Below are 19,374 nucleotides of genomic sequence, written 5' to 3' on the forward strand. Positions count from 1 at the left end.
AATGGCACACAATACATGTCTACAGAATTTAGTACCTTTGCACAGGACTATGGGTTCATTCATATAACCATGAGCCCCGGACATTCCTCAGGCAACGGTGAAGTGGAAAGAGCTGTAGCAACTCTCAAAAAAATGCTAATACCAGCGAAAGATCCATATGCCGCTCTCTTGTGCTACCGAAGTACTCCTCTCGCTTGCGGATTCAGTCCAGCAGAATTACTTATGAATCGCAAACTCAGAACCAAACTCCCAGTCGTGCCAGAAAATCTAGAGCCGGTTGTTCCTGATCGCAATTTGCTAAGATCTAAGGAAGAACATATTCGTCTTCGTACAAAGACAAATTTTGACAGTCGTCATCGAGTCAAAGAACTTTCACTACTACCACCGGGAGGTGAAGTATGGATTCCAGACCGAAAGGAAAGTGGAATAGTAGAATCACAAGTACATGACAGATCATACTTGGTGAAAACATCTACTGGTAGTTTTCGCAGAAATCGTGTTCAACTGAATAAACTTCCAGCTGACAGTGTGAAGACTCCACGAGACTCTGCAACAGACAATACTGAACTTAGAAACCCTAAAATACACTCTCCAGTAAAATCACATAGTGTAACAGAGCCCATTAAATTTGATACTAGTGTTATGAAACACCCCTATATAACCCGTTCGGGCAGAGTATGCAAACCCAATTCTAAGTATACTGACACTTAACATGCATGAATTCATATTACAGAAACTATAGTTGGATTGTTATTCCCTATATGTTATTTTGGCATGAGCCAATGTGTTAAACAGTTATCTAGTTCGAAATATTTCCTGTGTTACAGTTCCACATTCGATGTAATTTTATATTTTCTAGTTTGGCAGAATCGTTTATGCTTGTTTTAGGACACTTGAAAGCCATATACATATGCAAACAGTGGACTAAACATAAAGAAAGGGAGATGTGGTGTAAGCCCTATAGTTTTCCCATGAGGCATTGCTTTGAGCATGCTCAGTTTGATTACTGGTAATATGGCGCCCGATTTGTAATAAATATTGTTCGTCCAGTTATCTGTCTAGTATTGACTCGTGTTTCAGCCATCCTAACACGACAGTCAACATGGCAGACAGCAGGTCAACCCAAATCAACGAGACGAATTCGCCGTTGTCTACTGTAACTGAACAAGAACAAGGACTTACTAACCGACAATCCCGGATTCAAGCAGCGACGGTTACTGACTGGGAAGGTGTTGGGAAGGACTAGACAAACTGCTGAAGGCAATGGACATAAACGGAACTCAAACAAATACGAGTACGCCAGGTCGCATTGACTTAGATCCTTTTGGTTTATTTAAAGCCACAGTCTACTAGAGATTTGAAATCATGATATTACTGATTACTTGTCCACTTCAATCTCAGCCAAAGTTGAACAGCAAGTGCTGTCGTTTGGGGAGGGAGAAACTAAATTAGTTCTGGATTATGGTCCTGCAAAACCAAAACATGCCTCTGTAACACCACACAACAGTGGTCTGCTGAAAATTCAAGGATTTTATATGAATTAATATCAGCAACCAATGGTTATAATATGGCTCAGATCAAAGAATATCTGGTTTATACTATAAAGGTTTCTCAACTAGCAGATCGCTATGAGTTGGTGTCAGTCTTGTTGTTTGATAGGGAATACAGGAAAATGCAAGGAAACAAATTCCCAACATTTACCATCAGTACATTTAAGGGACAAACCATACAGCACCAATCAAACAAGCAAAAAACGGAACAAAAATACAGCGATCCCTACTGACAACAAGACTGGCAGGCCACTATGTTTAGGATATAATAAGGGAAATTGCCAATTTAGCAAAAGATGCACTTATCATAGCGAGGGCACTCAAGAACGCAAACACAATGTCGAGAAAAAAAAACACTATAGTCGAGAAAAATAAACGCACACTCGAGCACAGAAACACTATGGTCGAGAAAAAACATGATGAATTGTGGGTAATTTAAAATGACTGCTTCCTAGTCAAGTCAAGCAAGGATGTCGGATGAGTAAATATTTCCTCTGCTTATGTTTTACAAATCAAAGTATGCAAGTAAATATCATTAGTACCCCCCACTATGCCAAGCTTGTATTCAGCAAATTTTGTAACACTCTGAATAGTAATATCAGAACTGATACTATGCAATGCATATTTCATCACGTTATTAATACTCTGGCCCATCACAGCAGAGTTATGATTTGTTTAAAATATTTCTTTTTATATTTCACAGAACTACTTATATTTGACTGTGAAAAGCGATGCCGAACAGCAAGGCAGAAACCAATAGAAATTTTTGATTTCGATGAGCTCTCTAAAGAAGTGTGTGGATTACGTCAAATAAGTGAATGAAGACCGGATCAGCGTTTTAATCAGATTGGGGAAGGATTCATCAAAATAATAAACTTATAGCTGGATCCGGTTTAATATTGGTTTAATATTTTTCATGGAATGCACTGTGCTCCATATCAAATAGGTCACTTTATGTAATTATATGTATAGCACTGCAATAATGACTTTCTTTTTTCGACATTGTAAATTCTTTCGTTTTTATGTTTTTCACCATCTGCAGCAGTACATTTGTTATTCATACTAAGAACATGTGTAACTATGTAGATAATTAATATACATGGATTTCAACCCTGAAGTAATCAGATCTGTGGATCATGCAAAAGAACCAAGTTTCATTAAAATCTGTTTAATAGACAGTATATGAAAACAAGGGAAAATGCTTATTATTGTGTAATTAATATGCACATTAGGTCAGATCATCTATGTACTAAGTTTCATTAAAATCTGATAATTGGTTCATGAAATATCATTGGAACACATACACATGCACACAGACGCCCTAACCGCAAAAACTCCCAGTCAAAAATGGTAACATTGAATGATAATGCTTAGTACCATGTTTGACGAGGTCAGACTTTCAGCTTGTTGTGTAATCACAAAGATAATACTTTAATGACTTGTTGTCAGGTACAACCAAATGTGAATTATACCTTGATTTCAACCCAAACTTTTTGCCGAACATGTTGCATGAAAATGTATCACCATGCAAACTTTGGTGTTGTTTCAAGCTTGCCCTGGAACTACAGGTCCTACTACATATTTTGCATTAATATTTATGTCCAGCATGTTTCACTTGGTGGGCTTATCAGAATTCACCTCCAGTGGTTTACCCATAGTATAATTGTCTGTTCTGATGACAGATGATATGACTTGTGGTCTTACTGGGATATCTGGCCAGGTACACTGTGTGCTGGCACTTCTGCCATATCTGAATTCACCTCCAGGGGCTTACCCATAGTATAAGTGTCTGTCCTGGTGACAGATGATATGTCTTGTAGTGTAACTGGGATATCTGGTACACTGTGTGCTGGCACTTCTGTCATATCAGAATTCACATACAGTGGTTTAGCTATAGTATAAGTGTCTGTACTGATGACACATGATATGTCTTGTGGTGTTACTGAGATATCTGGTACACTGTGTGCTGGCACTTCTGCCATATCAGAATTCACCTCCAATGGTTTACCCATAGTATAAATATCTGTACTGATGACAGATATGTCCTCTGATACACTGTGTGCCGGTACTTCTGCAGTTTCAGTATTAAATTTAATAGCTACAATAGATAAATATTTAAAAAAACGTTTATTTTATTTTTAGTTCACTAATTTATTAATATTTATTTTGACACAATATTTATTAAAATACAGTAATTTCAAAACCACCATCAAAATAGAAAAAATTCGAGTAAATATAGAAATATAACATATTACACTGAAATAGAAAATCTATGGAAACTCGTATTGTACACAGTACAAAAGCCATGCATTGCACAGTATGATTCTGATCATCGAAACTAGAATCATAACAGTTTTGATATTACTATTCAGAGTGTTACAAAATTTGCTGAATACACGCTTGACATAGTGGGGGGTACTAATGATATTTACTGTTTTGTTCTCTATGCTCCGTTCATTTTACGCGATTATTGTGTTTGCGTTCTTGAGTACTCTCACGTTCTTGAGGTATCACACGTGGCACAAACAAATGATTCTACAAAAAACGACAGTCCCTTCCAGATGTAAGTGTACTTCAACCTCCACTCCACGCCTCGGCCTTTATTTATGATGCCTGGGTTCAAGAAATAAATGATAATGACCCTGACAAGCTCATTATTCTGGATGGAGTAAAAACTGATTTAGCATAATTAATAAAGACCAGATTTTACAGTCTGTTGAGTGTAATATTACAGCTACTAATGCTAGCAGGCGTGACGTGATGGAAAACAGATGCTTACACAAGTTGCAACCACTAAGAAACCTAAAATTGTAAGTGTTTTGGGTGCAATTCCAAGGCCTAACAAGGTTTAAGTTAGACTTATCATGACTGCAGCCAGCCCAAGTGCCCAGCAGTCAATGACTATGCCGATAGTCTATCATTCTCTTACCATACCTTGCAGAATGCGGTGAAACTCATTCAACCTGTTTCATACATGGTCAAAGTAGGCTTAAAATCTGCATACTGATCTGCGTGCCTACATCCATCTAATTTTGAAGCAATAGGTATAAAATGGTCTGACAGGCAGGAATCTTTCTCAAGATGAGACAATGTCCGACTATGTGGTATCGCTGAAGAGGAGGGAGAGTCGCCCGAAAACTGTTTAGAAAAGGTAGTTGGTATACTAAACGTGTATGTGAAAGTGAAAATGTGGGTAAAGCGCGATATCGTAAGGGTCCATCGCGTACCAAATAGACTTGAACCAGGACGCACGCGACCAATAATTATTAAATTCCATCATTTTGAAGACAAGATGTTATCACTTGCTGCCCGCCCTGTGTTGAAAGAGGGATGAATTGGAATTGGTAACGATTTGACTCGCCGTCAACGAGAGAAATTATCCAAGGGAAAAAGGGATATTACAAATCCGGGAAACTTCTATCTCTTTGTTGCACATTTAATTTACATATGTTAAATGGGAGGATGGGAGAAGACCCAGGGATTAGGGATTTCACTTGTATTTCTGCAAATGGAACTAGCTTGGTCGATTATGTGATAATATCCTCTGCACTCTTTCCCAACATAACAAATTTCTCGGTCATGACCCGCACTGAATCAGACCATTTGCCGTTATTTTTTAGCATGGCGTCTGTGTTAGGCCCCCACCAAAATGAAACTGAGCAGATCAATACTAGTACGGATACAAAGTTCATATGGTCACATGACCATGCACATTCTTTCATGATTTTTTAGAAACAGATAGTACCACAACAAATTTAAATACGATTATTGAAAATAATTCATGTAACATTACAAAATCTATAGTTATCATAGAAAATGAGTTCCGATTGGCAGCATCGAAATGTCATATTATAAAGCACATAACTAATTCGCCAACAACGCAATCGCAATGGTGCGATTCTCAGTGTAAAAGAATTAAAAAACAAATGTACACATTATTACGTAAGTTCCGCAATACAAATAGTTCATTAAACTTACAAGAATACCAGGGAATTCGTAAACAGTCGCACCAAAAAGAGAAATTATATAAACCACTTAAAATCTGGGCTCGTGGCCACCGATACTAAAATGTTCTGGTCAACCCTTCGGCGCATTAATTGTTCGACGAGTTTGGGTAGATCGCGCAGAGTTATTACATTCGACCAATGGCTGCAATATTTTAGTAATTTATTCATTTCCAAAGTAGGAGATTTTTCTCTAGCAAGTGACTTGGAAAAGATGTTTGACTCTGTAGACGATCTCCTAAAATGGAAATTGATTAAGACATCCTAAATGGCCCTATTACGGAGGAGGAAGTCCATGAAAGTATTCGATGTCTCAAAAATGGCAAATCAGCCGGACCTTTTTTAAGGAGGCATCGAAGAAACTAGTCCCATACATAAGTATTCTGTTTAATCATATTTTTTATTCTGACAAATTTCCATGTGAGTGGGCAAAAGCAATAATTATTCCCATATACAAAAAAAGTTCCATGAACGACCCCGGAAATTACAGAGCCATCTCCTTACTAAGTGTTTTTGGGAAAATAATTACCCCCATTTTGAATAGACGTCTATGTTTTTGGGCCGAGGCCCTTGGAAAAATTTACGAATCACAAGCCGGATTCAAAAAAGGTTATCCCACTTTTGACAGTATATTTGTGCTGCAATCATTAGTGCAAAAATATCTTTAAAAAAAGCGTGACAAATTCTATTGTGCATTCGTCGATTTTTCCAAGGCCTTCGATACTGTCGAAAGACAGAGGCTTTGGTATACTTTACTTAAAAGAGGTGTGAGGGGAAAAATGTTTAAAATCTTGTTTAGTATGTATTATAATGTGAAATCGTGTTCAGAACTGGGAGTGGATTAACTGAGTATTTTGAGTGTAAAACTGTGGTTCGCCACGGTTGTATGCTGAGCCCGTTTTTATTTTCATTTTCTATTAATGAGCTAGTAAGGGAACTTGAACAAACTGAACAGCATGGCGTTCAACTGTACCCAGATTTGGTGGAACTATTTTGTTTGCTATTTGCAGACGATGTTGCCATCTTTTCAGACACTTCAGCGACTATTAAATGCCTTAAGAGCATATTGTGACAAATGGGAAATGACTCAAACCTAGAAAAGACAAAAATAATTGCATTTCAAAACGGCGGCCTTTTGTCAAAGCATGAAAAGTGGTTTTACGACGGTAAACACGTAGAAGTAGTTTCTAACTACAAATATGCAGGTGTATTGTTTTCATGTAGATTGCAATGGTCGTCTGCCACTAAACTAAATATTTAGGAACACCAACAAAGTCTGGCCTTTAACATATAAAATATTTTTTTTTAAATATTTGATTCAATGGTAAATCTAATATTAGAGAAATATATCACTTGCATAACTGTTATTTCACACAAAAATGCCCTATCACGCTTTCGCTGCTCGGCACACTGTCTTTGCATTGAAGTAAGTAGAGGAGCAATCTGAAGAAACCAAAGGATATGTCAACTTTGTGAAACAAACCAAATAGAAGATGAGTAACACTTCCTGTTAGTCTGCCTATTTTATAATGAATTTCGTGATAGATATCTACCCCGTTACTTCTATGATCCACCGTCTTTCAACAAATTTTTTTTTTTAATGAAATCACATGACAATGTCATTTTGAAACGCCTTGGTGAATTCGCATTTCATACATTAAATGTTAGTTACGAAATTTCAGATTTATTGTTATATTTACTATACAAACGCACAAATGTTCTTTGTTTTGTAATCACTTTAAGGACCGAAGGCCTTTAATATTTGTGAATAAAGACCATATAATATTAAAACAATGGTCTTTCTCAGGCAACACAAAGCCTTCGTACCTGTATGAGTGTGTTCTTATGATATTCCACCGCATTACGCAATCAGTTCGAAGAATGATGCAAACAAAGGATGCTGAGGGCCTTGTAGTATATTTAGATGATTTTTGTAGCAGACACGTAGGCTTGCACTCAACACACTTTTGAAACTATTACGCAAACTTGGGTTTGCTATTGCATGGCATAAAGTTGAAGGTCCTTGCCGCAAGATTTTATTTCTAGGAATACAAATGGATAGCTATAACCTTACGTTAGCCCTACCTGAGGATAAAAGCACGATCTGCATGATTTGCTTATATCATTCATACATACAATTTTGTGTTATGCTTGGGTATCCACCCCTGCCTGCCACGACAGTCATGATATGTCGTTATGCTGCTTATTTAGTTCGCCGCATTAGGTATTCATCAATAAAACAGCATTTTGCATGCAGAATATAGGTTTGCAAATCCTTTACAAGAGAACTGTTTTAACAGTGTTGTTTTGCTATAACAAAAAGTACTCATGTACTCAACAGGAAGCTTCCTCTCGCACCCAACTTGTTGCTTGGTATTCGTAACAATTAAACTTTGCCAAATCAGAGGACATAGTTTTTTGGGCAGTATGTCTCGTTGGTTTCTTTGGCAAGTCTATTATTATGGCTCCTACTATTGGCAAATTTGATCCAGAGAAACATTTAACACGTCCAGCATTTAAACCTCGGGTCCGGATATATAAAAGGAAAGATGGCCGCCAGATTTCAGTATGCAAATGACACTCGGGGTGCTCCGCAAAATCACTCTTTTCGGCAATCTTAACGCCTGTGGTGCTTTATTTTCATGTCGTACACAAACATGAATATATCCGCATGGCAATTTCGATGTTAATTTACAAGTTCGGAGCGATGTCAGTGTTATTTCCGCGTGAAAGCTACGGGAAAGCATGATTCAGACAGTCGTTGACTGCTCAAAATGACTGTCAGTCATTGGTTTATGCAAATGCAATGTGTTAATCACGAGTTGTTTGTTCAATTTCTGGGTATGTTTATTAAATTACGGAGTTGATGATGCAAGTGTATGTGCGAAAAAAAAAGACGTTCGTGGTTACATGGCTTGTAAACTTGCTCGTACTTATTTTTTTCAGCGAAAACAGAGATGAAATAAGTCAGTTACGAGAAGGGAAAATGGATGTTTTTTACACCATTGTCGATGACAAGACGACAAGACGGTGTTTTTTTCTTTGCACTGTCAGTATATTGCGCTATCTGCACCTGAATTAGCTTGTATCTAGCCAATGTTAGTTTACTGTTTCACTCAGTCTATAAACACAGTCATATAATCAATTGGTCAAGTCCTCATTTGCTGACTTGTTTAGAACTGTGGAGACTAATGATATGTGTGGTCATTGGACAGGTTGCTGAGATGTGTTCTTCTCAGGTTATGTCCATATATGTTTTATGTACTTAGTAGTGAACACATGACACACATACACATTTTAAAAGAAATTGCAAGATTGTCGACTATTCGGATAAAACCAGGACCACCTTTATTTTGAAATAGCTCTAGTATATGTCTTAACAATCCCACATTTTAATTCTTAAGATATTTAATCAAACTAAAATGTATCAAAATTAGGCAATGCCAATGATAATTTACAAAGCAGTAAATACTTAGTGATCTGATCACTGATTTCTCAATATATTCGAGTGTTTTATTGACTGTTCAGTTTTCAATCAATGGTACAGAGGACAGTCACAGTCTTTAAATCTACCAAATCGATATCATTAACATGACTATGTTTTATAACACGTTATAAATCCGTTTATATATATAAAAGAAAATGTTCAACCAACATGTTACTTATATTTTAGTGTTGCAGTTTTAATGCAGATCATCTTCACAGAAAAAAAATGAAGTAAAAGCTCAAAACATTATATACTTTACTGATTAATATCAACAAATGACTTACATATCAACTCAAGCGACGACTGTTTTCCTTAAAGGACGGTGGTCGTGGCGTCAAGCAAGCCCGAAATATTGATCCCGTATGAACAAAGATTGTGACTTCACGGACCAACGAGTAAAAACTGAGACGTTACCAAGCTTTAAATACTCGTAGGTAATTTCTTTTGTGATTGGAAGGTATCGAAAGAGTCGCCAGCGGTAATTAGTGCACGTCGCGCTAAGGTCAAAACTCATGATGATTTCCAGTAGAAGAGCGCATTGGGCTGTGGAAAATCAATATCAACACAAATATCGCACATGCGCGGCGCGACAATCACACCCTTTAAACTTGATTGCCTTAAATACTAATTCGATAAAGCATAAATGACGCGAGTGGGAATTTGTAGATTAGAAATTGATAAACAGTGCAAAGTAAAAAAAGGTTGTTGTCACACAGCATGCGTGATATTGTTCTTATAATTATGACTCATGATATATCCTCGTCTATTGTTTGGCATTTATACTGGTTACGTAACATTGAGTATCGATTCAATATCGTATTAATTCGATTTCGTTATTCCTTACATTCGTAGGAGTTTCGTAGACATTCTTCTTGATGTCGTCTTTGTTGATATCAGCGTAGTGCTGTTTACTACCAACGACTGATTCGTAATGGTTTGCTGTGATATCTTTCTTGATGATAGACATGTAACGCTGTTCGTACTCGGTGATATTATCATACACATGACCCTCCACACCAAGTATTGAATCGTCTCTCATGGAATTGTTTGTATGGTTTGGTATCGAAGTATTCTCAGGTTTGTTTTTCTTCTTCCTACGACATAACACAATTATACCGACAATAGTTATCGCTGTAACAACCACTACAGCTGCTACAACAGTTACACATGGTAATAAAATATCCACCTTTGCACGACGATATGTCTTTATTGTGCTATTTACATCTACACTGGAAGACATGGTCGTCGATGGTGATAAAATGTCCACCTTTGCATGACGATATGGCTTTCTTGTGTAACTTGTATTTACATCTACAATGGAAGAAGAAATGGTCGAAAATGTTCAGAAATTATGGATGGATACTTAATAAATTATACTTTCACCTTATAAAACCCTGTTTACAAGAGGCATGGGGAAAAGCACCATCCTCGTGTGCTTGTCGTGTTCTTTGTCTAGCGTGTTTCATATACTCGCGTCGTAACAGTCTGGCAACAAGTTGTCAGTAGTTAGTTATTTTGTGTAACTGTCATGAATTTGTTTTCGCGTATTTGTTAACCGACTTAATTAGCTGATTATTAGCTGAATTGCTGTGTTATGTCTGTCATCGTTTAGGCCTATTTGAAGTTTTGGACGGAACTTGGCTCAGTGGTTTGGAACTAATTACGATATAACCGTCGCTATTCTGACTACGATTCTGACAGTTGGTATTCGTAGTTATTAATGTAGTGAACGATTAATCAAAAGATATGACGTATTCAGTGCTTAGTGTGATTGGCTTTATGATTGAAGGTTACGCCCTAGAGTCTTTTTACTGTATTGTAATTGGTTAGAGTTTTGAAAATGAATAAAGAGAGTTTAAGTTGGTTTTGACGAGTACACCACGAGAGACGCAGTCTAGAGCAGTCCTGGGGAGCCTTGGGGCGAGTGTTGACGCAGTCTAAGAGAGTCTTGGGTCAGCCTTGCGATAGTCTTGGGGATTTTTCCCCAGGGCGCCGTGTCTTATAGAGTGCTCGACAGATCGACTAAGACGAGAGCTGAAACGTATTTCGTTGTGTGTGTCTTATTTGACTGTAAAGTAAAGTGACTTTCCCGATCCCATACCTCAAGGGGACGAGATATAGAGACGAGACGAGATTCCCCCTGACAAGTGTGGAGAAACCCAGAGGAGAAGATTTTCCTTCTGATATAACTGTTATTATTTACGAGTTGCCCCAAACATTGCCACATATAAACCGGCTTTTTACACAAGTTAAGTGTTTTGAATATGATTGACGAAGTGAAGTGAATACAAACACGAGTAAGCCGTCTTGTATGAAGTTGTGTAATATTTAAAGGCCCAGATATACTATAAATACGGTCCTAAACAATAGAGGGATTATTTCCTTGCTTGTCACACTGTAGTAAACAGCTCCAGCCAAGCCCCGGTAATAGCGCGTTTTCTCGAACTTACAGGTCGATTATGTCACGCCAAAGTGGATGCATGCGACTATGAATATCACAGCAGTGACTGTGTGTAGTATTTATGACAATAAATAGTGTACGAGCTGAGATTTTGGCGGATAAAAGTCAAAAACTCGAACCGGTGAAAGGGACGCGCTACTAATCTTGAATAATTAACTACTGTCAATCAAAGTCACGTGATGTTGGACCGCTGAAACAGGATGCGTCATAGGCTACGCAAGTGATTAACAACACTCATTAGCATAATCACACCTCCAATTCACACTTGCCCGGGGCAAGTGAATTGGGCCTTTATTAAGCAATAACCCCCGCCGAAGGCGGGTATACCACGCGGGGTATACCACGCGGGTATACCACGAGCCTGCGGCTTGTGCATATATGTCGTGAATTGTGCAATATCAAGTGGTATACCCAACTTCGGCGGGGGTTATTGCTATTATATTATACCAGTATATTGACAATTCGATAAAACTTGTAAAAAAAGAGTTTACTTTCATCTACTAAAAGATCATGATTATGGCCCTTGAACATGAATATTTATAAGAATAGTATGTAGTTGTACGCTGAATGCATACAAAAATTACATGCGCAACACAGTTCAAATTGAATACAAACTAATTTTTATTCCACATGAAAAAAAACATATCCACGTTGAATAGAGCAGCGTAAACACACAAATTAGCATAACAAAGGATGACCTTTCTGACATTTTACTGACGCACAACGCGATTTGAAATACAGGGTCGTGTACAGTTTGGATCATTTAAACAACTTTGCACGCCGTCGCTCTAATACAGTGGGCCCACAGTGGTTGGTGTACACTCGGCACAAATCTGTAGCTTTCGAAATTACCTTCATCATCTCCTGTAATTTATTTACCCATAGTGAAGAATTACAATACCATATATCGTCGTCGAATCCTGCGTTGTCCCGTGTTTTTTTGAAACAGATGGCAATTACTCGGGTGCACTGCAATTTTGTCAGCTGCCGCTACCGGACACCGGTTGTTATTGGTGGCATACATTTTTGCCTGTGACTCATAGTTTTTTGCATTTTATGTCATTAAATCTTGTACTTAAAGATCATGTTTTCTTTGTTGGAAATTCGCAATCCATCTCAAAGTAACAACACTGAGAACATCGCGTTCTGGCGTTCGTGTAGGCACCTCACGGTGTTAAGGGACGGTGGTTTAGGTTTGTGTGGCGAACGACAATCACCCAACGACCGACGCTCACAACTTGGATCCCACCATTAACAAAAAGAAATATTATAGTTATATAACTTTTCAGATGTTTTTAATTCAGTATTTTTTTCAATATTCTTCTAAAATTCAACCACTATATTTCCCTAAAAATCAAATAATACCGGTTTTATATATTTCCGTATTAAACCTGTAGTCAATTCATGTTCTAGGGCCACTTGGTTTAGCCGTGCATTATCAGCCAATATACCATGGATTACATATGCAAATTTTGTGTTTGGACCAATCAAACCAATGGATTAACACCATCAATATACTGGTATAATATAATATATTATATCATCTATTGATTGTATATGCACATGGCAAAACACGAGTACATTTTGTATATGTGAAGATCAATACAGTCAAACCATGTTGGGATTGATTGGTAAATACATGGGGTAATTGTAGATAGTACTATTTTCCCGATTGGTACTGCAGTGTGCTATCAAATATCTTAATAAATCATATTATATTACGTATATGATGTTTTGATGAATGTTCTCACCTACGGTAGTTGTCATCAGACTATCTGTAGAAGCTGAAATCGATATGACATCATTGATTTAACATAAACATGATTAAGGAGATTTTGTATTCGCAAGTTTAAAAGGCAATTAACATTGCATTAATAAAGATATGTACAGAAAGTAATTAAAAATACTGCTTGAAAGGAGCGAACAACTAAAACAAGCGATTATTTGCTAGCGATTCACATCGTATACATTTCAATTACGAGAAACAGCAGTTGTGATATATGATTACGTCACTTATGATTATGCAAATTGTAAAGCTGTATCTTATATCAATCATCCACGTCGACGTCGTTGTCATGGCATCAAGCCGAATACAGTATAATCATTTGTTGGTTGAATACACGGGATAATAGATAGAGTGATGTTTTAGAGTGAAAGCAAATAATACAAGAAGTATATGATACGTTCGTGAGATATTCTCACCTAAGGTAGTTGAAATCACCGGATGTGTAGAAAGTGAACTTGTATTAAACGTAATCTGAAAGGGAATAACATGTCTAATACGATTAAATATTGATATGAACTTCAGCAATGTGATTGTGTTACTAAAATTAAATTAATTAAATTAAGAACTTTTTTTTGAAATACGTTGGTTTTGAAATAACAGACACGAACGTTTCTAAAACAAATCATGATCTTGTTCGGTGATGTAGACATAGTGAAAGTAAAGTATATTACTATACCTGGAATGACCTTGTAGACGTGAGCATGGCGTTGTTTGTTGTTGTGATCGTAAATAAATAATAATATACGTTGTTTTTTTCTTGGTCTTCAGTTGGAATTCCAAGCAAGTTTGCATCTAGTTCTACGGCGTAATCTCTATAATAACACTCACCGTCTTTTGGTATGCAAGCACAATTTGGAAGCTCACACAAAGAGACTCCGATCTGAAAAAAGGGATGTTTGGTACTAAGTTTATGGGTAAGTCACGGCCGACTAAGTTACATGAACTTTGCCCTACTGTACTTGATTACGTCATGTATTCACTACGTATACACTATAACGTCAGGGTGACATGACCCGGGCCGTTTACCACATATTTGCATGCCTGGATGGTGTATGAACTCACATATATTGACTGACAAACCAATATTAATGATATGCTAATGTTACGAACGTACCGAAGGCCTCCTAACAGCAACGTTTCCTCCACTAGGTGAAAGGTTAACGCCATCCACGTCAGCTACATTCCATTGTATTTGATGCAACCCACTGTGATCGTCGTAGGTTTTAAAAACAACCCTAGGAGGAGATATAAAATATAAAAAATATGTTGATAGAATAGTATGCGTATTTGAAGACTTGGGAAGGTATGAACAACTCAATTACTTACAAATACAAATCGTTCAATGTATAACTGCATAACTACGCACATAGAGTCACTGTTAAGCTGGGACGTTATGTTCCTAAATTTTTAATCGATGAAGAGAATAAATCAATTACCATGTCCGCCAATCCACGATCAAGGACATGTCATGTATTTCTGGTGGCGACGAATCCACATGTATTAGGACATCATCCTGGTTAGTATTGCCCATCACATCTGTAGCTCTCACCCATAAATGAATGGAATCGCCATCATTGCGTGGCACGCTGAGTCCCTGCTGCTCTACCTGTAGTGTCGCACGAAATAGGAAAACATTAAAAAATATAAATAGTTTGTCTTTAGTTTAGCTGCCTCCAATCCGCCTATTTACAAAATGGAATGTTCCGAAGATGCACTGACAATTAATACTGATGTTTTCCAAGTAGACATTATCATTAATAAAAATCATTGATAAGCGACATCTTCATTTCTTTGAATAGACATCGAAGACAAATAATGTGAAGAGCAGTAAAAAGCAGTAGCTTAGGCTAGATACAATATTGATTCAGCACGTGACAGCCAAACCAAAGGCTAAATATTTTTATTTAAAAAATATATTTCTACTTGATGTGTACTCTCTTCTGTTGAAGACAAATACCACGCACAACCAGACATCAATCACACACTCACTTAAATTGTCCTTCAGCAAAAAACGACTAAAAGGCAAACATGCAATAAGCACTAAAGCGACCCGCTCACCATAATATTGTTAACGTCTCGCCAGTTCCGAGGAGGAGAGGTGATAGTGCGCCCTCCCTGGTGGTCTATACTGTAGGCTACTTCAAATCTCACGATGGCGTTGATGTTTGGTATTGCCTCACGTGACCTGGTTGCTGGAGGTTGACCCGTGGCCTCTTCGTATTGTGACGTAAGGGGAGGTGAATTATCTTCGATGGCATTCAACAATTTGTGTTGTCTGTGAATATAGTTATAGAAATGTCCTGTCCATCGCAACACAATCTGTAAGTAAATTAATACGCGTGACCGTTTTGTTAAAAACTCCATAGGGAATTGACTGCTCTGCTAATAGGAGGCAAATACATTGTATATTAACATGAATTTAGGTCTTTTCATTTTAAAATATAACTATTGTTATTTCAAATACGACTCGGCATCCTTGGTGTACGATTGTGTTCTCCGTGTGTGATTTTGTGATTACGACACCTCTCGTTTGAACACACATACTAGTATCGCAACATATTAACTATAGTGTGATTTCTCTGTAACAGGTTTTGATAAAACTAATACAGAGTAGATAATCACATGCTTGGATCATTGATTTTGAGCGCCAATGGTGTGGATGCCGTACTTAATTGCGGATACTAGAAGAGTGTGTTACGTCTTCAGGACCGCCGTGACGTCAGAATGTTAAGTTTTAAAATTAAAAAATAAACCTTAACCACAAAACAGGGACAATTGCGTGTAAATTACCTTCATTTAAATGCATAATATAATCAATTTTTTTTGACGTGAATAAAATCTTAGTAGATAAAATCAACATATAATGTGCCAAAGATCAGGGTTGAGTGGATTGGCTAATATTAAGATTGTCTTTTATGCAGAGTTCTTCATTCAGTTTGTGTTTTGCCAATTCAAATTACCCAGTGTAATGTATTACCTGAGGATATAAGTGGTACGAATCTTGAAGATTTGTTTGCCACAGATAGTTTGTAATCTCTGCTGCCGATTCAACCCACATTGGATACTGGTGTGTTGTATCAACTGTAACTATAGTGACGTCATCAAACATCAGAAACCGTCTGGCTGTATTCTGGTTACCGGCCACGTCATCAATATTCAACAAGACACAATACACTCCTGGAAATAGTGATTGTGGTTTGGTGTTACAGCCGTCTCAGTTACTGATTTGATGCTAAAGTAGTGCTAGATGTTGATAACTTGTGACAATAGGTTTATACACACTTTGTTTTTACATTTACGGAAATCGATACAAACAACGCGGACAGAATGTCCGCTATTTGAAACGCCCTTGACGCAGCGGTAGGTTAGTTTTAGGTTCTTACATTAGGTGACTGCTTCAATTTGCGGCACATGGTATTTCAGTAACGGTCACAAAGGGATGACTGACTGATCATGGCAGAATTGATTATCATAATACATCACTATGAACCACACCAGTCTGTAGTGGTCTACAGCCAGTCTGTCAGGGAGTAGACAACCCTGCAGCTGACGTTCCATCCTCTCATTTTAGTTCAATTCAATTCACGTTAAAAAAACGAGGTTACATCTTCTATCCAGCGACGACCATATTACATCATACATAAAAGCAAGTTCGTGTGAAAATAATAGAGACACTAATACTCTCTTTGAATGGATTATGATTGAACTGTCTGTTAGTTTGTTTGTTTCTGAAACTATTTTTACTTTCTTTGGTATTTGTTATATGAATTTGTTTTGTCCTGAAGTAATGTTTCAGTAGTAGTGAGTTTATTCCCGGCGATGTTGTCAATAATAATATTTTGTACAAAAACAACCACGATTTATATATGTTTATGTTTGAAATATTTAACGCTGAAACATTTGATAATTTTGTATGAATCGTTTACGTCTTCATCATACAATATGTAAGGTGAACTTTTTCATAAAAAAATGCAGTTCAGAAAAGAAAACAAAGCACTACATTTTCAGAGATCTGTAGATAATCCACCTCTGTCGAATTTAATTAAACACACGGTAGTAAAATATAGGATTAATTTATAGTGGATCAGAATAGATAATACAATTGTTGTACCTCACATGTAACCAATTATTCGGGTTTCCTCTCAGCTTCGACTTCAAATGTCTGAATCATAGTTCGCGTACATTAAACTGGGGGTTTTAAGGTGGTTGAAATGATAATCTAACGTCTTATTACTTCAATAAATCTTACAGTTTTTGCTCGATATGTCGAGGGTGGTAACATTGATATTAATTGGTGCTAAACATGGGTTTTCATTTTTTTAATTTCAAGAGAAAAGTAAGACTTGATATCCATTTTACAGCTATTCAATTACATCAACGTGGTCGATACTAATCACTAATAATACTAATAAATTGACATTGAAAGTTGCATTCGAGGCGTAACGTTGGACTTCGATCGCGCAATACCCAACCGTACGATTCCCGTCGATTTTATCTTAGATGTTTCCTCAAATCAATGCAGACGACGCGGTTCATTATTCGACACGCCTCTAGAAAGTTTCTCGATATTCTCACCAGCGCACTGTTCTGCTAGCACGCTTGACATTTTCTCTCTGGCCATGTTTAGGTACATCCGAACCGCATAATTGATCAATGGACGTCTCGAGAGGGTTGTACATAAATCGTCTGCAAGTAGTTTTCTAATTTCCCAGTCGGTCTTAACATTTTATAATCTTCAACATGGTCAATCACGTAGTCAGTATTTTAGTCGTAGATTGGTTGCTTATTCCTGCTCCGGTACTCTCGGTGGTAACAAAACGTTTGACGATATTATAAGCTGTTTGCTTTGAAACACCACTCCGATGTCCAATCTCAGCAAATTACAAAGTTTTGTTCACACTTCGACTGGTTTTTCGACTCCTTGCCTCTGCATCGTGGCGTTTAAACAACTTGGACGAATGCAGGTTTTTAGACACGCAAACAACTCGATGACTGGATCAGTTTAAACTTTTAGCAGCAAAAGTTAGTAAAATACACATGCGCCACTATGTCTAGGGGTATCTGATAGCAAAAAGAGAAATCATTTCCCTGAAATGGGGCTGTTGTTTATATTTCTAGCTAAAACTTATGTAAATGTGAAAACAAAGTGTGTAGACTATTGTAGAATGTTACCTAAATCTAGCATAACTTAAAGCGATAATCAGTGCCTGGTACGACTGTGATTTACGACTGTGACGTTTTTTCATGTTTTCACGAGCCCTACAAATGGTAAAATACGCGTTAATATACAGATAGTGAGCGTATAATGTGAAAATATCGTTTACATGTAAACCTCAGTTCGAAATCCATGTTTTTTTTTAATGAGAAGGCATATATTCATTACAATTGGAATTCCGTGCAGTAAGTGAACTGTGTAGTTGCTAGCTCTACTATACCCGAGTCACGTAATGAGATAGTGGACAGTGTAGTTGGTAGATCTACCATACCTGGATCACTTAATGTGATTACGAATTGTGTAGATGGTAGCTCTACTATACCAGGGTCACTTAATGAGATAGTGGACAGTGTAGTTGGTGGATCTACTATACCTTGGTCACGTAATGGAATAGTGAACTGTGTAGTTGGTAGATCAACTATGCCTGGATCACTTAAAGTGATAGTGAACTGTGTAGTTGGTAGATCTACTATACCTAGATCGCTTAAAGTGAAAGTGAACTGTGTAGTTGGTAGATCTACTTAACCTGAATCACTTAATGTGATAGTGAACTGTGTAGTTGTTAGATCTACTATACCTGAACCACTTAAAGTGATAGTGTACTGTGTAGTTGGAAGATCTACTATACCTGGGTCACTTAATGAGATAGTGGACAGTGTAGTTGGTGGATCTGCTATACCTGGATCACTTAATGTGATGGTGAACTGTGTAGTTGGAAGATCTACTATACCTGGGTCACTTAATGAGATAGTGAACTGTGTAGTTGGTAGATCAACTATGCCTGGATCACTTAAAGTGATAGTGAACTGTGTAGTTGGTAGATCTACTATACCTGGATCACTTAATGTAACAGTAAACTGTGTAGTTGGTA

The 19,374-nt window shown here is 37.3% G+C and overlaps 1 protein-coding gene and 1 long non-coding RNA gene across 2 annotated transcripts in view; one reads left to right on the forward strand and one right to left on the reverse strand.

The window, feature by feature from the left end:
* Nucleotides 1-1,112: 1,112 nt before the first annotated feature.
* On the forward strand, nt 1,113-2,955 carry LOC144363597 (uncharacterized). Its single transcript, XR_013422772.2, has 2 exons — nt 1,113-1,294; nt 2,254-2,955. It is a non-coding gene; the product is annotated as an uncharacterized LOC144363597 (long non-coding RNA).
* A 5,914-nt stretch (nt 2,956-8,869) lies between these two features.
* LOC102808178 (uncharacterized) overlaps nt 8,870-19,374 on the reverse strand; it is a 117,706-nt gene continuing 107,201 nt past the window's right edge. The window contains exons 10-17 of the mRNA XM_085495535.1: nt 16,266-16,465; nt 15,347-15,607; nt 14,725-14,894; nt 14,403-14,523; nt 13,965-14,168; nt 13,705-13,759; nt 13,254-13,286; nt 8,870-10,352 (exon numbers count right to left, since the gene is read on the reverse strand). Of these exons, the coding sequence (XP_085351661.1) occupies nt 9,850-10,352; nt 13,254-13,286; nt 13,705-13,759; nt 13,965-14,168; nt 14,403-14,523; nt 14,725-14,894; nt 15,347-15,607; nt 16,266-16,465 (1,547 nt within the window). The 3' untranslated portion in view covers nt 8,870-9,849. The remainder of the gene's footprint in view (nt 10,353-13,253; nt 13,287-13,704; nt 13,760-13,964; nt 14,169-14,402; nt 14,524-14,724; nt 14,895-15,346; nt 15,608-16,265; nt 16,466-19,374) is intronic.

This window comes from Saccoglossus kowalevskii, chromosome 22 (assembly GCF_978046115.1).
Source record: "Saccoglossus kowalevskii chromosome 22, keSacKowa6.1, whole genome shotgun sequence".
NCBI lineage: Eukaryota > Metazoa > Hemichordata > Enteropneusta > Harrimaniidae > Saccoglossus > Saccoglossus kowalevskii.